At 38.9% G+C, this 20057-nt stretch overlaps 1 protein-coding gene across 3 annotated transcripts in view; it reads right to left on the bottom strand.

The window, feature by feature from the left end:
* The window catches only part of cdk14 (cyclin dependent kinase 14), a 168180-nt gene that overhangs the window by 60121 nt on the left and 88002 nt on the right, over window positions 1-20057 (bottom strand). For all 3 annotated transcript variants that reach the window (XM_029451216.1, XM_029451217.1, XM_029451218.1), the window contains 2 exons: window positions 19191-19311; window positions 7470-7563 (listed from right to left, as the gene is read on the bottom strand). In XM_029451216.1, coding sequence (XP_029307076.1) covers window positions 7470-7563; window positions 19191-19311 — 215 coding nt within the window. The remainder of the gene's footprint in view (window positions 1-7469; window positions 7564-19190; window positions 19312-20057) is intronic.

Here is a 20057-nt window from a genome sequence, read left to right as displayed (position 1 = left end):
GAAAGAAATGGGGTATTTGTACCATGCAGGATCTTCTGCTGCTGCAAGAAACCCTTTCACAGTTGTTCTGTAGAGCACCAAGTTCAAATGGTTCTACTGTAAGGTAACTCTTTTACAAATATACGTCGCATCATATTCTTTTTAGTAATGTATAAACAAAAATACATCTACACAGAAACGCATTGTTTGTTGAGGACCATTAAAAGGTGAGTCAGTGAATGCATCTACTGACAAGTGTGTGTAAGGTCAGATATATCTAACACTGATGTTACCATGAACACACAAACTGTAATTAGTTTTTACTCAATTCCACATACACGTCCTGCTGCCAGAAAAATACTCAACACATTTTCAACTGAAAATAGTCCCTAACAAATGCATGTTCCCCCTTGATTGAGTAATATGTATTAAAGACTGCAGCAACCAGGTAGTTTAGACACTTATGTAACCATGGTAACAGGGTATCAGAGTAACAGGGTATCAGGTTTTAGAGTAACAGGGTAACAGGGTAATAAGGTAACAGGGTAATAGGGTAACAGAGTAGCAGGGTAATAAGTTAACAGAGTAACAGGGTAATAAGGTAACAGAGTAATAAGGTAACAGAGTAACAGGGTAATAAGGTAACAGAGTAACAGAGTAACAGGGTAATAAGGTAACAGGGTAATAAGGTAACAGGGTAATAAGGTAACAGAGTAACAGGGTAACAGGGTAATAAGGTAACAGAGTAACAGGGTAATAAGGTAACAGAGTAACAGAGTAACAGGGTAACAGGGTAATAAGGTAACAGTAACAGGGTAATAAGTTAAAAGAGTAACAGGGTAACAGAGTAACAGGGTAATAAGGTAACAGAGTAACAGGGTAATAAGGTAACAGGGTAATAAGGTAACAGGGTAATAGGGTAACAGGGTAATAAGGTAACAGCGTAACAAGGTAATAAGGTAACAGGGTAACAGAGTAATAAGGTAACAGAGTAACAGGGTAATAAGGTAACAGGGTAATAAGGTAACAGGGTAACAGAGTAATAAGGTAACAGAGTAACAGGGTAATAAGGTAACAGGGTAATAAGGTAACAGGGTAATAAAGTAACATGGTAATAAGGTAACAGAGTAACATGGTAATAAGGTAACAGGGTAACAGAGTAACAGGGTAATAAGGTAACAGGGTAATACGGTAACAGAGTAACAGGGTAACAGGGTAATAAGGTAACAGGGTAATAAGGTAACAGAGTAACAGGGTAACATAGTAACAGGGTAATAAGGTAACAGAGTAACAGGGTAACAGAGTAACAGAGTAACAGGGTAACAGAGTAACAGGGTAGGGAGGTCAGAGCGTTTTGTGATATTTAACCTTTTCATGGGATTTGATAAAGAGCATCTCTGGATTTACCTTTTCATATTCACAATGTATATATTTTGCCAATGTTCACTGAACCAGAATATAATCCATACCATAGCATTAGATGTTTAGCTGGTAATGTTTAGCATGTCAGTATGCTAACTTTTGCTAATTTACACCTAACTCAAAGTATTGTTGAGGCTGACAGGAATGTCTTTAGGTGTTTGGTCAGAAACCAAAGTATCGGACACATTAAATGTTGAGCTGATGATGGCGCTACATGAAAAGTCAAAGTTATTACAATTCATCCTGAGAGGAACATGAATGTGTGTACAGAATATTCTGGCTATTCATCCAGTAGTTGACTGAGCAACACTGACATCCTTGGAGTTACGCAACTAGTGTGAATACAAATTAACCTTCAGCTCATTTAAACCTACCATTAGCTCAGCCCATGTAAACACCAGTATGTTAATGATATTATGCACAAAAGGAGGAAGCATTATCACAGAATGATATGTTGTGTACTCAGGACAGAGGAAGTATGTTCAATGACACATGCCAACGATAGTTAATTGGCACCCTGACTTAAAATGCTCTGTACTGGCAACAATTACACGCACGCACACATACACACACACACACACACACACACACACACACACACACACACACACACACACGTGTACGTCAGCACACTCTCCTCTGCCTGACAGGCTATTTCCTGCAGATAGACCTGTCCGTATTCATAAAGTCCTTCCTGTGGACGTAATCTTTTGTGTGGAGACAGCTAGTTAACCAGCTCCCCTAAGCCTGGCTTCATCCTCCACAACTTTAATTCACACAGACATTCTCAGAGTGTGTAAGTGTGCGACAGAGAGAGGTATAGAGACACAAAGACATGTTAACACCTATCTACAGAAAAACACAAAACATGCCTGTGTATAACCACAGCGATGACATTCAATTCAATGGTTATTTGTTAATGGCCACATTAGTGACGTATAAACTTCTCAGCAGGAATGTATGTCATGAATGTGTTACCCTGCACACCCAACAAAACTTAATTTGCACACGGATACAATTACAATACAATACAATACAATTAATACAATACAATTATACAATTAAACAAAAATACTAAAAAATGTATTATATCAAAAGGTGATATGTTTCACGTCCCTGCATTCCCTGCAACTAGTGTACGTTGACCCCTTTATTGTATAAGTGTCAAATTAATAAGTATATTACAGATAATTCAACTCACTGCATCAGGTAAAGGACAATTCCAGTTTTCTATTTTTTCTGTTTCAATGGCGAATCTGGGAAACAAAGAAACCAACAGTACTTTATTTGGAGATAAATCTGCAAGTGAGTGCCACAGTGTCATGTAGGTACAAGTCCCTCATAGCACAGGGACACAACTAAGTATAGCAGGACAAAGCTAAACCAGTAAGCTGAGATGTCATTGTACCATTCTGCTTCACTTTCTCTTCTAAATACATTAGACTTTGTTTTTGATTGTTTACAACCTGTTTAATTGTCTGACTGCTCAGGATTCTTTTTAGCAAAGTAACCAGACCCAGCAGCTCACTTGATGATGATACAAATAAGACTCAATTGATAATAAACTGGAATTATCCTTTAACACTGGTGTGCAGAGTAAGTCATGGCTCCATTATGTTGTATGTGTTGTGTTTATTTTTCTGTGGTAACAACATTTCTTTGCAATTAAAGATGATGTATAACTGAACTCTGTTTACAGGTCTTAGGGAGTACTAGGTCTACTCCATATGTGTAAAAAAACATTTAGTGTCTCCACAGGGAGCTGTGTGAAGCCTGATACATGTCCTCAAGTGAGTCAGCAATTTAATAAAGAGTCTTTCTGAAAAAACCTATACAACACTTAATTATTATATCAAAGGTTGAATCATATTGATGCCAAACTAGAAAACCTCTGGCATGAAATATCAGCCTTGAGATGCAGCAACCTGGCTTGTGGCAAAACTTGTCAAATTCAAAAGTGACATCTGCAGTAATCTGACTACTGCAACATCCACATCATGCCTGTGGCGCTGCTATTCAGTGCTGGTCATCAGAGCAGAAGATGATAGGTTACACAACTTGCAAAGCTAGCTAACTTCCCATAGCTCCCACATACTTACACTCCCCCCGAGAACGCTGCACTGAGCAGCAGCACAGGCAAGAGCCCTTGTTTTTCCACTAAAAGGCAAACAGCCCATTCTGCTGAAGATTTGGCTGACATGAGAAAAACTCCAGGCCATCATGTGACATTCCAGCTCTGCTGACGTTGTGTCCAATGTGCCGACTCAAGTCCTGGCAGGGTGCCTCTCAACAGTGATGGAAGCTGACCTTTCTCCTCCTCTCTTCAAACAACATGGCCTTTAAGATGATTCTGACTCACATAATTCATTGATGGTGCCCTTCACATGAGTCTCTGAGGCTGTGCATCCAAACTGTGACCCAGCAGCAGACACAGGGCTGCAGAGCAGGCAGGATGGATGGAAATGTCAACATCAGGCTCACTCTGACAGGTAGGCTGGTTCTGTGGTCACACGTTGCCTCGCCAAGCCGCACACCTCCACATTTACATATTCATCTGTCTCTTCTACTTCTAGCTGACAGCGGAATACACACTAACTTAAACACAATGTGATTTGGATGAGGAATAGAAAAGGCTCAGTCAGTATTTTCTAGATAATATATTTATAGAAGTATGTTATAAACAAAGGTACACAAAAATTGCTGGAATATCAAAGAAAGTTAAGTTAATGCTGTTTATGGAAGTGTTTATGGACATTAACATTCATTCATAAATATTGTGTTTATGGACGGGTGGATGGCCCGCCATCCATCTCTTAAGAGGTTAAGTTTAAGTTAAGTTTATAGTAACTCCTGCCATCTAACCATTGTATTTGGAAGTAAAAGTAAAAGTGAACTAAAATAATGTCATGTAATCCTCATAGCACTAAAAAACACCTTCTCAGTATATAGGGACGAGGTAAAGAAAAGAATATATATATACATATAAATATAAGATGTAAATACATATTTAATTAAACACTCTCCAATCAGTAGATGCACTTAAATCAGCATTTCAACATGTTGGTGAAGCAGCCTGCATTGATCTATAAATAAGTGCGCGAGATCCTTTAGGTATTCAGGCTCTTAATGCCGCCTGCCTGTCATGTATGAAGGTATTATTTGCATACATTCAGTTCTCCAGGGAGCTCCTTGATGGCGCCAGAAAGCTAAAACATGTTTTTTTAAAGCTTTCTGAGCGAAGTGAAAAGCCTCTGTAGAGAAGCAGAGCAGCTGAGCCTCATCGTCAGTCTGGCGAGCAGCCATCCCACTATCAGACCTCTCGTCCAATCATGGTGTGTCTTTGTGTCTGAGAGGGGAGCTGGCATCACTGAGGGCTGAAGCCTCATACAGATGTGTGCAAGAACCCCCACTTTTCCCTTCTGGCATAAAATTCAATCAATAAGCATTTTTCTTAATCTGCCTCTCTTCCTGCTAGGTTTCCACGCTTCGTGAGAGAACCCCTGCCTGCAGGGCTTCCTCCACTCATCCCTCCATCCAAAATCCATCCGATCTCAGATGTGTATCTTCAGCTTTAACCCAGAGGCCAAACAGCACTGAACATGCTTTGTCTCCATACTTGACTTCTTTCCTGGACAAACCCTTACATACTCTCATCTCGGTAATTTTCTATATTAATTATTCAGGCCCTTCCAGCCTCTGAATAGGAATCCATTATGTCTGCCCTGCTACTCTCTGCTTCAATTAAGAGACTGGGGATGATATGAAAGGGGGGAGGGCAGATCAGGCAATTCAAGGATTCTGAGACCTCACTTTACTTTAAAATATATATGGCATCCTACACTCCAATGCAGAGATACACACAGTACATACAATTACCTAATGGCATTAAATATTACCATGTGATGCACCGTACCAGATTATAGGTTAAAGCTAAATCACATCTGTAGTCCGTTGGCAGGTCTGAACAATGAGAGCACAGTAACAAACTGTCATGTATCGTCGAATTTGTTGAGTTGTTCATGTTGTCTTGTCACTTCCTGTTTTATTTTGTACCTACCTCTTGTTTCTCAACCCAGATGCCTTTACTTCCTATCCTGGTGTGATGTCCCTCCATCGTCAGCGTTTGCCTCGCCCCTGATTGTTTTCACCTGTTCCCACTCACCTCTTGTATAAATTGTCCTGTCTCCCCTTGTCGTGTGTCAGTTCGTCTTGTCATATCCTTGTAAGAGCCTATGCCCATACCAGCGATCCATGAAGTGTGCTTATCTGATAGTTTTTGTACATCCTCCTAGTGAGCGTTTTCAGTTGTTGTTTTGATTTATGGAAGTAAAGTTTTGTTTATTCTACACTACATTTGTGTCTGGAGTCGTGCAATTGAGTCTTCCTTCCCTGTGTCTGAGTCGTAACACAAACACTACAGAGTAAAAACATACAATACCACATCACAACAGTATGCTTGTCAGATAAAAGCAATTCATGAAGCCCATAAGACAAGAATCATGGTCAGCGAGGACAGAGCTGAGACGCTTTTAACAGACTTTTTAAATTGGTTTTCAACGTGCTGATGGAATTGCAGCTCCTCACATCGTCAGGCAGAGGTTCCACTGCTTGGTGGCTTTTACAGAAAAAGCTAAATGCCATGGTACAATCTCAAGTAGAGGATATTTGGACGATCTAATATCATTTAGTGGCGAGTATACACAAAGCAACGTAGTTTAAAATGTTATGAACCGGGCACAAAGTGTTCACCTTTCCAGTTCCTGCGGGATGTGACTGTAACATTCCCAAAGCATCTTGAGATGATACAGAATGTGCTTTGTGACGAGGCGTGATATCGTATAGCCTGTACAGTACCTTTGCTACAAGGCAGGATGGAAGCAGTGATGCTGTTTATAGCACAGTCTGCCCTGCCATCCGCATGTGGCAACATAAACCAGGTGATATTTATCACATCACTGATGCCTGCTCAACCTGTATGGTATTTTTAAATGCAAGGACTTTGCAGCGTAATAAGGACTGAACAGTAAAAAGGACAAGGAGTGTCATTCTCCACAGCAACACGAGATAACAACATGGCAGACTACAAAGTTTTACAAACCGGATCTGGTCTCAAACTTTCAGAACTGCACCTAACTAACTGTAATGGAAGTAGGGGTAAAGGTGATGGAGAAGGAGGGCGGATGCCCGCCCTGGTTCTCCATCCTTGTTGCTGCTCGCCCCGCTCTGCTGATGGATGCTAGACTACTTCTGAACCAGATCATCATCACCTTATTAAATGAAAAAAACTCTTTCATGTCAAATGAATGTTCAAAACATTTGAAACATTGGACTGAATTGCCGAATTAAGAGACAACATGGAGAACTCTTGATTGGGATACACTTTGTATTAGAGCTAAGAGCATGAGTTTCATTCCTTCTTGTGTGAATGTGGCGTCCTGCAGTAAAATTATGTGCAGAAATAGTTCTCAAAGTAAAATACAAGAACTGCCCTGCTAAAAAAATATGTTTTTACCAGCATCTGTATTTTATGGATTTTTTAGAAACAGTTTAAAAGAAAACATCCCATGTATTCCTGTTTATGGCTAGGCATTGAACCTCAATACTTCTTGAATACTGACCAAAGAATGTCCATATGTCTATTTAGCATTGGAACCTGTGGAGCATCAGACGTTAGCGTCAAATGATTTGTCAGGTCTTGTTTACATATTGTTTGATAAGATATTTCCTGATTTAAATTAGAACTCTCCAGTAACTTGTTATAACATGCTTTAACTACCCAGAAAACAATGGACGGATTGTGTTGTGTTCCTTTCTTGTCCATCTATCAGATGTTATCTTCATCTATTAATATTCAGAATAGGCTCAAAATGTACAAGCCTCAGGTATTGCATTTGCATCTGCATCAAAGTGTTCCAATAATACTCAGCCATATTCCTGCTCTGGTTGGAGTGAAGGGAAAGGACACCCAGCAGCATGGTGTGGGTTGCTTTCTACAACAGCTGCCTTTACAACACATAGTCGTGCACATACAGTGCACATACTCAGACACTGCAGCATCACTGACTCACCAGGAATATCCTCTCCAGCTGGTCCTGGATGTCCTTCATCCCAGGAAAGGCAGCCACTCCTTGGATCATCTCAATGAAAATGCAGCCCACGCCCCTTGAAGAGAGAACAACACATCATTTAATTTTCATTTAATACTTAATAATTTTCATTTAATACTCAATAATATAATATATATAATATAAACTTAATAATATCAAGTCTAGTGGATTGTTTCAATTGGTCCTCATCATTTAGAGATTTGCTTCCATGAATAATAGTGCCATCATTACCAGAAGTATCCTCAGTAAAGTATCCTCAGTAAAGTATCCTCAGTGAAGTATCCTCAGTAAATCAAATCAAATCAAATTTATTTGTATAGCCCAATATCACAAATTATACATTTGTCTCAGTGTGCTTTACAGACTGTACAGATTACGACACCCCCTGTCCTTAGACCCTCGCATCGCACAAGGAAAAACTTCCTAAAAGAAACCCCAAAATTAAAGGGGGAAAAATGGAAGAAACCTCAGGGAGAGCAACTGAGGAGGGATCCCTCTCCCAGGGCGGATAGACGTGCAATAGATGTCGTGTGTACAGGATAAACAACATAGTACAAATACAACATTTGACAGAAATTATGTTGTGTTGGAAAAAAAGAAATAGAAAGTTTGGATGAATCCAGGAAAATGTCAATAATGATCCTGACGTAAACTTTATCAGTGGCAACCTGCCACATGAGAGACAGACACTCCGGGGTACCCCGGATGGTGAGTTAGTAACAACATTTACATAAATGCATACAGATAGAGAGGGAGAAGAAGAGAGGGAGGGGAGGAGAGAGGAAGAGAAGGAAGAGAGCAGGGAGGTGTCCCCCGGCAGTCTAAGCCTATAGCAGCATAACTAGGGGCTGATCCAGGGCAAACCTGAGCCAGCCCTAACTATAAGCTTTATCAAAAAGGAAAGTCTTTAGCCTACTCTTAAATGTGGAGAGTGTGTCTGCCTCCCGAACACAAACTGGAAGCTGGTTCCACTGGAGAGGAGCTTGATAGCTGAAGGCTCTGGCTCCCATTGTACTCTTAGAGACTCTAGGAACCACAAGTAACCCTGCAGTCTGGGAGCGTAATGCTCTAGTTGGTTTATAAGGCACTATGAGATCTTTAAGATATGCTGGAGCCTGACCATTAATTGATTTGTAAGTCAGGAGAAGGATTTTGAATTCTATTCTGTATTTTACCGGGAGCCAGTGCAGTGCAGCTAATACAGGAGTAATATGATCCCGTTTCCTTGTTCTTGTCAATACACGTGCCGCTGCATTTTGGATCAACTGAAGAGTCTTAAGCGACTTTTTGGGACAACCTGATAACAATGAGTTGCAGTAATTATCCTCAGTAATGTATCCTCAGTAATGTATCCTCAGTAAAGTATCCTCAGTAATGTATCCTCAGTAATGTATCCTCAGGAAAGTATCCTCAGTAATGTATCCTATGTAATGTATCCTCAGTAAAGTATCCTCAGTAATGTATCCTCAGTGAAGTATCCTCAGTAAAGTATCCTCAGTAATGTATCCTCAGTAAAGTATCCTCAGTAATGTATCCTCAGTAATGTATCGTCAGTAATGTATCCTCAGTATTGTATCCTCAGAAATGTATCCTCAGTAATGTATCCTCAGTAATGTATCCTCAGAAATGTATCCTCAGTAATGTATCCTCAGTAATGTATCCTCAGAAATGTATCCTCAGTAATGTATCCTCAGTAATGTATCTTCAGTAATGTATCTTCAGTAAAATATCCTCAGTAATGTATCCTCAGTAAAGTATCCTCAGTAATGTATCATCAGAAAAGTATCCTCAGTAAAGTATCCTCAGTAATGTATCCTCAGTAAAGTATCCTCAGTAATGTATCATCAGAAAAGTATCCTCAGTAAAGTATCCTCAGTAATGTATCCTCAGTAATGTATCATCAGAAAAGTATCCTCAGTAATGTATCATCAGAAAAGTATCCTCAGTAAAGTATCCTCAGTAATGTATCCTCAGTAATGTATCCTCAGTAATGTATCCTCAGTAAATATCCTCAGTAATATATCCTCAGTAATGTATCCTCAGTGAAGTATCCTCAGTATTGTATCCTCAGAAATGTATCCTCAGTAATGTATCTTCAGTAATGTATCCTCAGTAAAGTATCCTCAGTAAAGTATCCTCAGTAATGTATCCTCAGAAATGTATCCTCAGTAATGTATCTTCAGTTATGTATCTTCAGTAAAGTATCCTCAGTAATGTATCCTCAGTAAAGTATCCTCAGTAATGTATCATCAGAAAAGTATCCTCAGTAAAGTATCCTCAGTAATGTATCCTCAGTAAAGTATCCTCAGTAATGTATCATCAGAAAAATATCCTCAGTAAAGTATCCTCAGTAATGTATCCTCAGTAATGTATCCTCAGTAAATATCATCAGTAATGTATCATCAGTAATGTATCCTCAGTGAAGTATCCTCAGTATTGTATCCTCAGAAATGTATCCTCAGTAATGTATCTTCAGTAATGTATCCTCAGTGAAGTATCCTCAGTATTGTATCCTCAGAAATGTATCCTCAGTAAAGTATCCTCAGTAATGTATCCTCAGTAATGTATCATCAGAAAAGTATCCTCAGTAATGTATCATCAGAAATGTATCTTCAGTAAAGTATCCTCAGTAATGTATCCTCAGTAAAGTATCCTCAGTAATGTATCATCAGAAAAGTATCCTCAGTAAAGTATCCTCAGTAATGTATCATCAGAAAAGTATCCTCAGTAAAGTATCCTCAGTAATGTATCCTCAGTAATGTATCCTCAGTGAAGTATCCTCAGTATTGTATCCTCAGTGAAGTATCCTCAGTAATGTATCTTCAGTAATGTATCCTCAGTAAAGTATCCTCAGTAAAGTATCCTCAGTAATGTATCCTCAGAAATGTATCCTCAGTAATGTATCTTCAGTTATGTATCTTCAGTAAAGTATCCTCAGTAATGTATCCTCAGTAAAGTATCCTCAGTAATGTATCATCAGAAAAGTATCCTCAGTAAAGTATCCTCAGTAATGTATCCTCAGTAAAGTATCCTCAGTAATGTATCATCAGAAAAATATCCTCAGTAAAGTATCCTCAGTAATGTATCCTCAGTAATGTATCCTCAGTAAATATCATCAGTAATGTATCATCAGTAATGTATCCTCAGTGAAGTATCCTCAGTATTGTATCCTCAGAAATGTATCCTCAGTAATGTATCTTCAGTAATGTATCCTCAGTGAAGTATCCTCAGTATTGTATCCTCAGAAATGTATCCTCAGTAATGTATCTTCAGTAATGTATCCTCAGTAAAGTATCCTCAGTAAAGTATCCTCAGTAATGTATCATCAGAAAAGTATCCTCAGTAAAGTATCCTCAGTAATGTATCCTCAGTAATGTATCCTCAGTAAATATCCTCAGTAATATATACTCAGTAAAGTATCCTCAGTAATGTATCCTCAGTAATGTATCCTCAGTAAAGTATCCTCAGTGAAGTATCCTCAGTAATGTATACTCAGTAAAGCATCCTCAGTAAAGCATCCTCAGTAAAGCATCCTCAGTAAAGTATCCTCAGTGAAGTATCCTCAGTGAAGTAAACTCAGTAATGTATCCTCAGTAAAGTATTATCAGTAATGTATCCTCAGTAAAGTATCCTCAGTAATGTATCGTCAGTAATGTATACTCAGTAAAGTATCCTCAGTAATGTATCCTCAGTAAAGTATCCTCAGTGAAGTATCCTCAGTGAAGTATACTCAGTAATGTATCCTCAGTAAAGTATCCTCAGTAATGTATCCTCAGTAAAGTATCCTCAGTAATGTATCCTCAGTAATGTATCCTCAGTAAAGTATCCTCAGTGAAGTATCCTCAGTAATGTATACTCAGTAAAGTATCCTCAGTAAAGTATCCTCAGTAAAGTATCTTCAGTAAAGTATCCTCAGTAAAGTATCCTCAGTAATGTATCCTCAGAAATGTATCCTCAGTAATGTATCTTCAGTAATGTATCTTCAGTAAAGTATCCTCAGTAATGTATCCTCAGTAAAGTATCCTCAGTAATGTATCATCAGAAAAGTATCCTCAGTAAAGTATCCTCAGTAATGTATCATCAGAAAAGTATCCTCAGTAAAGTATCCTCAGTAATGTATCCTCAGTATTGTATCCTCAGAAATGTATCCTCAGTAATGTATCCTCAGTAAAGTATCCTCAGTAAAGTATCCTCAGTAATGTATCCTCAGAAATGTATCCTCAGTAATGTATCCTCAGTAATGTATCCTCAGAAATGTATCCTCAGTAATGTATCCTCAGTAATGTATCTTCAGTAATGTATCTTCAGTAAAATATCCTCAGTAATGTATCCTCAGTAAAGTATCCTCAGTAATGTATCATCAGAAAAGTATCCTCAGTAAAGTATCCTCAGTAATGTATCCTCAGTAAAGTATCCTCAGTAATGTATCATCAGAAAAGTATCCTCAGTAAAGTATCCTCAGTAATGTATCCTCAGTAATGTATCATCAGAAAAGTATCCTCAGTAATGTATCATCAGAAAAGTATCCTCAGTAAAGTATCCTCAGTAATGTATCCTCAGTAATGTATCCTCAGTAATGTATCCTCAGTAAATATCCTCAGTAATATATCCTCAGTAATGTATCCTCAGTGAAGTATCCTCAGTATTGTATCCTCAGAAATGTATCCTCAGTAATGTATCTTCAGTAATGTATCCTCAGTAAAGTATCCTCAGTAAAGTATCCTCAGTAATGTATCCTCAGAAATGTATCCTCAGTAATGTATCTTCAGTTATGCATCTTCAGTAAAGTATCCTCAGTAATGTATCCTCAGTAAAGTATCCTCAGTAATGTATCATCAGAAAAGTATCCTCAGTAAAGTATCCTCAGTAATGTATCCTCAGTAAAGTATCCTCAGTAATGTATCCTCAGTAATGTATCCTCAGTAATGTATCCTCAGTAAATATCATCAGTAATGTATCATCAGTAATGTATCCTCAGTGAAGTATCCTCAGTATTGTATCCTCAGAAATGTATCCTCAGTAATGTATCTTCAGTAATGTATCCTCAGTGAAGTATCCTCAGTAAAGTATCCTCAGTAATGTATCCTCAGTAATGTATCATCAGAAAAGTATCCTCAGTAATGTATCATCAGAAATGTATCTTCAGTAAAGTATCCTCAGTAATGTATCCTCAGTAAAGTATCCTCAGTAATGCATCATCAGAAAAGTATCCTCAGTAAAGTATCCTCAGTAATGTATCATCAGAAAAGTATCCTCAGTAAAGTATCCTCAGTAATGTATCCTCAGTAATGTATCCTCAGTATTGTATCCTCAGAAATGTATCCTCAGTAATGTATCCTCAGAAATGTATCCTCAGTAATGTATCTTCAGTAATGTATCCTCAGTAAAGTATCATCAGAAAAGTATCCTCAGTAATGTATCATCAGAAAAGTATCCTCAGTAAAGTATCCTCAGTAATGTATCCTCAGTAATGTATCCTCAGTAATGTATCCTCAGTAAATATCCTCAGTAATATATCCTCAGTAATGTATCCTCAGTGAAGTATCCTCAGTATTGTATCCTCAGAAATGTATCCTCAGTAATGTATCTTCAGTAATGTATCCTCAGTAAAGTATCCTCAGTAAAGTATCCTCAGTAATGTATCCTCAGAAATGTATCCTCAGTAATGTATCTTCAGTTATGTATCTTCAGTAAAGTATCCTCAGTAATGTATCCTCAGTAAAGTATCCTCAGTAATGTATCATCAGAAAAGTATCCTCAGTAAAGTATCCTCAGTAATGTATCCTCAGTAAAGTATCCTCAGTAATGTATCCTCAGTAATGTATCCTCAGTAATGTATCCTCAGTAAATATCATCAGTAATGTATCATCAGTAATGTATCCTCAGTGAAGTATCCTCAGTATTGTATCCTCAGAAATGTATCCTCAGTAATGTATCTTCAGTAATGTATCCTCAGTGAAGTATCCTCAGTATTGTATCCTCAGAAATGTATCCTCAGTAATGTATCTTCAGTTATGTATCTTCAGTAAAGTATCCTCAGTAATGTATCCTCAGTAAAGTATCCTCAGTAATGTATCATCAGAAAAGTATCCTCAGTAAAGTATCCTCAGTAATGTATCCTCAGTAATGTATCCTCAGTAATGTATCCTCAGTAATGTATCCTCAGTAAATATCCTCAGTAATATATACTCAGTAAAGTATCCTCAGTAATGTATCCTCAGTAATGTATCCTCAGTAAAGTATCCTCAGTGAAGTATCCTCAGTAATGTATACTCAGTAAAGCATCCTCAGTAAAGCATCCTCAGTAAAGTATCCTCAGTGAAGTATCCTCAGTGAAGTAAACTCAGTAATGTATCCTCAGTAAAGTATTATCAGTAATGTATCCTCAGTAAAGTATCCTCAGTAATGTATCGTCAGTAATGTATACTCAGTAAAGTATCCTCAGTAATGTATCCTCAGTAAAGTATCCTCAGTGAAGTATCCTCAGTGAAGTATACTCAGTAATGTATCCTCAGTAAAGTATCCTCAGTAATGTATCCTCAGTAAAGTATCCTCAGTAATGTATCCTCAGTAATGTATCCTCAGTAAAGTATCCTCAGTGAAGTATCCTCAGTAATGTATACTCAGTAAAGTATCCTCAGTAAAGTATCCTCAGTAAAGTATCTTCAGTAAAGTATCCTCAGTAAAGTATCCTCAGTAATGTATCCTCAGAAATGTATCCTCAGTAATGTATCTTCAGTAATGTATCTTCAGTAAAGTATCCTCAGTAATGTATCCTCAGTAAAGTATCCTCAGTAATGTATCATCAGAAAAGTATCCTCAGTAAAGTATCCTCAGTAATGTATCATCAGAAAAGTATCCTCAGTAAAGTATCCTCAGTAATGTATCCTCAGTAATGTATCCTCAGTAAATATCCTCAGTAATGTATCATCAGTAATGTATCCTCAATGAAGTATCCTCAGTATTGTATCCTCAGAAATGTATCCTCAGTAATGTATCTTCAGTAATGTATCCTCAGTAAAGTATCCTCAGTAAAAGTATCCTCAGTAATGTATCATCAGAAAAGTATCCTCAGTAAAGTATCCTCAGTAATGTATCCTCAGTAATGTATCCTCAGTAAATATCCTCAGTAATGTATCCTCAGTAATGTATCCTCAGTAATGTATCCTCAGTAAATATCCTCAGTAATATATACTCAGTAAAGTATCCTCAGTAATGTATCCTCAGTAATGTATCCTCAGTAAAGTATCCTCAGTGAAGTATCCTCAGTAATGTATACTCAGTAAAGCATCCTCAGTAAAGCATCCTCAGTAAAGTATCCTCAGTGAAGTATCCTCAGTGAAGTATACTCAGTAATGTATCCTCAGTAAAGTATCATCAGTAATGTATCCTCAGTAAAGTATCCTCAGTAATGTATCGTCAGTAACGTATACTCAGTAAAGTATCCTCAGTAATGTATCCTCAGTAAAGTATCCTCAGTGAAGTATCCTCAGTGAAGTATACTCAGTAATGTATCCTCAGTAAAGTATCCTCAGTAATGTATCCTCAGTAAAGTATCCTCAGTAATGTATCCTCAGTAATGTATCCTCAGTAATGTATCCTCAGTAATGTATCCTCAGTAAAATATCCTCAGTAAAGTATCCTCAGTAATGTATCCTCAGTAAAGTATCATCAGTAATGTATACTCAGTAAAGTATCCTCAGTGAAGTATCCTCAGTAATGTATCCTCAGTAAAGTATCCTCAGTGAAGTATCCTCAGTAATGTATACTCAGTAAAGTATCCCTAGTGAAGTATCCTCAGTAAAGTATCCTCAGTAATGTATCCTCAGTAAAGTATCCTCAGTGAAGTATCCTCAGAGAAGTATCCTCAGTAATGTATACTCAGTAAAGTATCCTCAGTAATGTATCCTCAGTAAAGTATCCTCAGTATTGTATACTCAGTAAAATATCCTCAGTAAAGTATCCTCAGTAATGTATACTCAGTAAAGTATCCTCAGTAATGCATCCTCAGTAAAGTATCCTCAGTAAAGTATCCTCAGTAATGTATCCTCAGTAATGTATCCTCAGTATCCTCAGTAAAGTATCCTCAGTAATGTATCCTCAGTAATGCATCCTCAGTAAAGTATCCTCAGTAATGTATACTCAGTAAAGTATCCTCAGTAATGTATCCTCAGTAATGTATCCTCAGTGAAGTATCCTCAGTAATGTATACTCAGTAAAGTATCCTCAGTGAAGTATCCTCAGTAATGTATATTCAGTGAAGTATCCTCAGTAAAGTATCCTCAGTAATGTATCCTCAGTAAAGTATCCTCAGTGAAGTATCCTCAGAGAAGTATCCTCAGTAATGTATACTCAGTAATGTATCCTCAGTAAAATATCCTCAGTAAAGTATCCTCAGTATTGTATACTCAGTAAAATATCCTCAGTAAAGTATCTTCAGTAATGTATACTCAGTAAAGTATCCTCAGTAAAGTATCCTCAGTAATGTATACTCAGTAAAATATCCTCAGTAAAGTATCCTCTGTAATGTATACTCAGTAAAGTATCCTCAGTAAAGTATCCTCAGTCATGTATACTCAGTAAAGTATCCTCAGTAATGTATACTCAGTAAAGTATCCTCAGTAAAGTATCCCCAGTATATACAGGCCTGCTCACAGACAGTTGAAGCACCGTCTTGATGGCAGCAGAACTAGCTAAGAGGAGATTTGTAGCGTGACAGAAAAGACTCTGCTGCAGGCACACAACACATCCATTGTTGGGATTCACACTGCAAAAAGGGGTGCAGTGTGACTATGTTTCCAGTCATCTGAATGAATAGATATAAATATAAAAAATAGCTCATATATATAGTATATATATATATATATATATATATATATATATACATACTGTATATATGAGCTATTTTTTAAAGATGAACATCAGTAGAGTCTTCAGTAGAGACCAAAGGGCTTGGAGCTGAGAGCCATAGATAGAGGAAGGAAGTCAAAGAGTATTGACAGACAGACTTACACATTGATGATTTGGATTTTTTCATGGGACTTGTTGACAAGAGGAAAAATATGGAATAACACCAGCCTTACCATTTAAGTTTGAGGTGCTCTGCAATGTATCTTACCATTAAACTAAACCTGGATATTAATCTGTGCATAACCACACTTGAGTGATCTCAACGTTGACTCTGATTGACAGACGTGTGTGAGAGCTGCAGGAAGGTAAAAATAGAGCAGTTCTTTGCCTGTCCTCCATCACATCCTCCCTTCTCACAGATGGCGGCCTGTAACCTGTAGGCTGCTGTGATGGATGCTTCTCATGACAGGAAGACAGATCTGCACAACCTTTTGGCCCAGCAAGAGATGCTTCTTCATGGAACATTGCTTCCAAAGTGATCAGGGGTGGGTGTGTGAGTGGGTGTGTGTGTGTGTGGGGCAGGGTGAATCTCAGTTGGATGGAACACTACCCTGTAGATTGCCCACCTGCAAACCCCCTTAAATCAGACACACATTCCCTCTGCCTCCCAGACCCCCAAAGCCCCAAACTGCTTTTGAATTGGATGTTGGAGGATGCAGCTGGGCTTCATGGGATGTCCCTGCTGACTGTCCAGACAGAAGGGGTCACTGAGGCTCCACCGAGAGTCCAACAGCAGTATTGTTGGAAGGAAACCTTAGAGCAGGGGTCGGGAACCTATGGCTCTTTCGATGATGCGTTATGGCTCGCAGACAATTTTGAGCTGACATTTTTTAACATGTTTAACAAGTAACAAATAATTATACTGTGTCATTTTAAAGTAAAACATTTAGCAGCGGATTTTGTTTTAGTTCTCCCGTCTCCTTTCCTCCACTCTGTCTCTGACTGCAACTGTGTGCGCACGTGTGTGTGTGTGTGTGTGTGTGTGTGTGTGGGCGGGGGGGGGGGGGGGATTGGAGCCCTGCCCTTAGCGAAACAGATGAGGAGAAACTGCACAAAGCAAGCAGTCCAGGGGTGTCAAACTCAATCACAGAGAGGGCCAAAATTAAGGCATCGTTTCGGGGGTGAAGCTTAGAAACTGCAGCGCCCACAGAGTCATACTTTGTCTTGAGTGTGGCCTTACACTGGAGGTCAATCAGCTCCATTTGGATGTTCACATGTGCTGTTTCCACGTCAACTGCAAACGGATTGCTGAGCAGTTCATGTGCAGTCGGGAACACAGCGGTGGAGATGGTTTGTCAGTGTTTGGAAACACGTAGTGACCAAAGTTTCCTTGCTTGCATCAGAGTCTCCCACAAGCAGCTCGGCTCTCACTGCATCATACATGTCCGTGATCACACGGCCCTGAAGCTGGAGGTTTAACAGTGAGATGCTTCGTTATGTCGCACAAGCAGGCCAGCTCACATCGACACTTTTCGTCCCAGAGATCTGTGGTGTGTTTCCCTTTGCTTCCAAAAACGGCCAGATTTCCTCACGCAACTCGAAAAATCTATTCAGCACTTTCCCTCTACTGAGCCATCGCACCGCCATGTTCAGAATGTATCTCCTCAGGAAGAGACTTACATTGACTCTTATAAAGTTTTCTGTCTGTGTTACGGTGCTTGTTACATGTTCCATCTCCAGAGCTTTACAACACAGCGCTTCCTGGTGTGTGATGCGGTGATACACCGTCAGCTCACCTGCACAGTTCTCCCGCTGCATCTTCTCCCGCATCCCGCACTAATCCACTCTTTTCATCACATCGCAGGCTCCGTCTGTCGTCAGTCCCGTCAGTTTGTCCCGGGGCAGCTTCATTTCATTCACACATTTAGATACTTCCTCAAATATGTCTTTTCCCGTGGTTGTGCCATGCATTGATTTAATTACCAAAACCGGCAGGCCAGTTATGATAGAGAAATTATATTTTCTCGCGGGCGGATATAATTGGGCGCGGGGTTCCGTTGGGGGAGGGGGGGGGGGTTTACAGACAATGGTAGGGGTAACACTGATACTCGATACTTTAGTACTCGGAGACGTGATATACTTAAAACTCAATTTTATTAAATATATGGCTCTCAAGGAAATACATTTAAAAATATTTGGCTTTTATGGCTCTCCCAGCCAAAAGGGTTCCCGACCCCTGCCTTAGAAGAAGGGGACAGGGGCCAGTCTAGCAGGGGGATCAGATACCTCCACCTCTGGGGAAAACTCATGTTCCATTTCCTCTTCAAACTGTTGCTACAGTTCAGCACAACTTGATTTAAAATTGTATCTTTGTTGGCCAGAATATGAATCAGAAACCTTAAGAGTCAGATATTGAAATTCTGGAGAGATTGTTGCAGGGGTCAAAATGACATTTGTAGTGGAAAATAATTGCAGATTGATCATATTTATAAAAAAGCATGATCTGTGTTCTTCTGTTTGTCTTGGTTTTGTTTAGTCATCATGATTTATGTTTTCCTGTATCTTTGCTTATGTGTTGTATGCATGCTACACATTAGGAAGCTCTGGTATCAGATTACAGGAGGGGAAGGGTGGCCAAATAAACAAAACACAACAGAGTTTAATCCAAGGAAGCACATCCTCAGGTTACCATGAGCTACATATAAGTGGGTTTTTAATTGGTTTTGTCTAGAGCTCTAGATCTTAATTGAACTATCTGAATAACTCAAGGAGAAATAACACACAGAGAGTATGGGGGGGGGGGTGTCAGGGTCAGGGGTTTGGAGAACTCACCACATGTCCAGGCAGGTGGAGTAGTCTGTGGATCCCAGCAGGACATCTGGAGGACGGTACCACAGGGTCACCACCTCGTTGGAGTAGGTATGGCTGGGGACCGACTTGGCTCTGGCCAGGCCTGAGGAGAGCAAAATACAACACTGTCTCAGAAAGCATTATCATTGAATGACCTTCAGCAGGCTTCTGAAAGCAGACCACTGGAGAGATTCAGCACTCACTGCAGGCACTGCTCCTGTAGATGGGATTCTAATGTCCCATGTGGGGAAATTTAGTGATTTTAGCATACTATAAGAATTAGGATACAGCAAGGAAATGCATATTAAGGCATAACACAGAATTCTGATGAACACCATAAATAAAACATTTAAATTGGCAGATCATATATACATGCTTGCAACAATACAGCAGCAGAACATAGTAAAACAAAGAGACTACCATGTTCATAAAATCCCACATCAAATGTTGAATAGAATAAATTAAGTTGTAAAGACTTTTGCTGTTTTTGCAAAGAGGCTTAAAAGCGGGTTTAATAAATCACATAAGTAACAAGAAAATCACTGGTGGTTTGTATGTTCTGTGATTCTGAATCTAATATCAAAAATCTCTATCTATATCTTCACCATTAGAAGTATCCGCATCCGCTACTATCACTGGATTACTGTGAGACTGAAGAAAGAGTCTATCATCTTTTCTCTATGATGTTCATTTATCAGAGATAATGATATCCTTGCAAAGTGTCACTGGAAAGTCACACTTTCATGGGGTCTGTCATCAGATTTGACTGAGTCATGATTAACTAACTACTTAAACTGCCTCCATAAGCTGCGTGTTACAGCCAGTAATGCTTCTGCAATTGCTGAACCA

Source organism: Cottoperca gobio, chromosome 16 (genome assembly GCF_900634415.1).
Source record: "Cottoperca gobio chromosome 16, fCotGob3.1, whole genome shotgun sequence".
NCBI classification, from domain to species: Eukaryota; Metazoa; Chordata; class Actinopteri; order Perciformes; family Bovichtidae; genus Cottoperca; species Cottoperca gobio.
The sequence above is the reverse complement of the archived record's forward strand: the minus strand, read 5'-3'. Positions and strand labels throughout refer to the sequence as shown.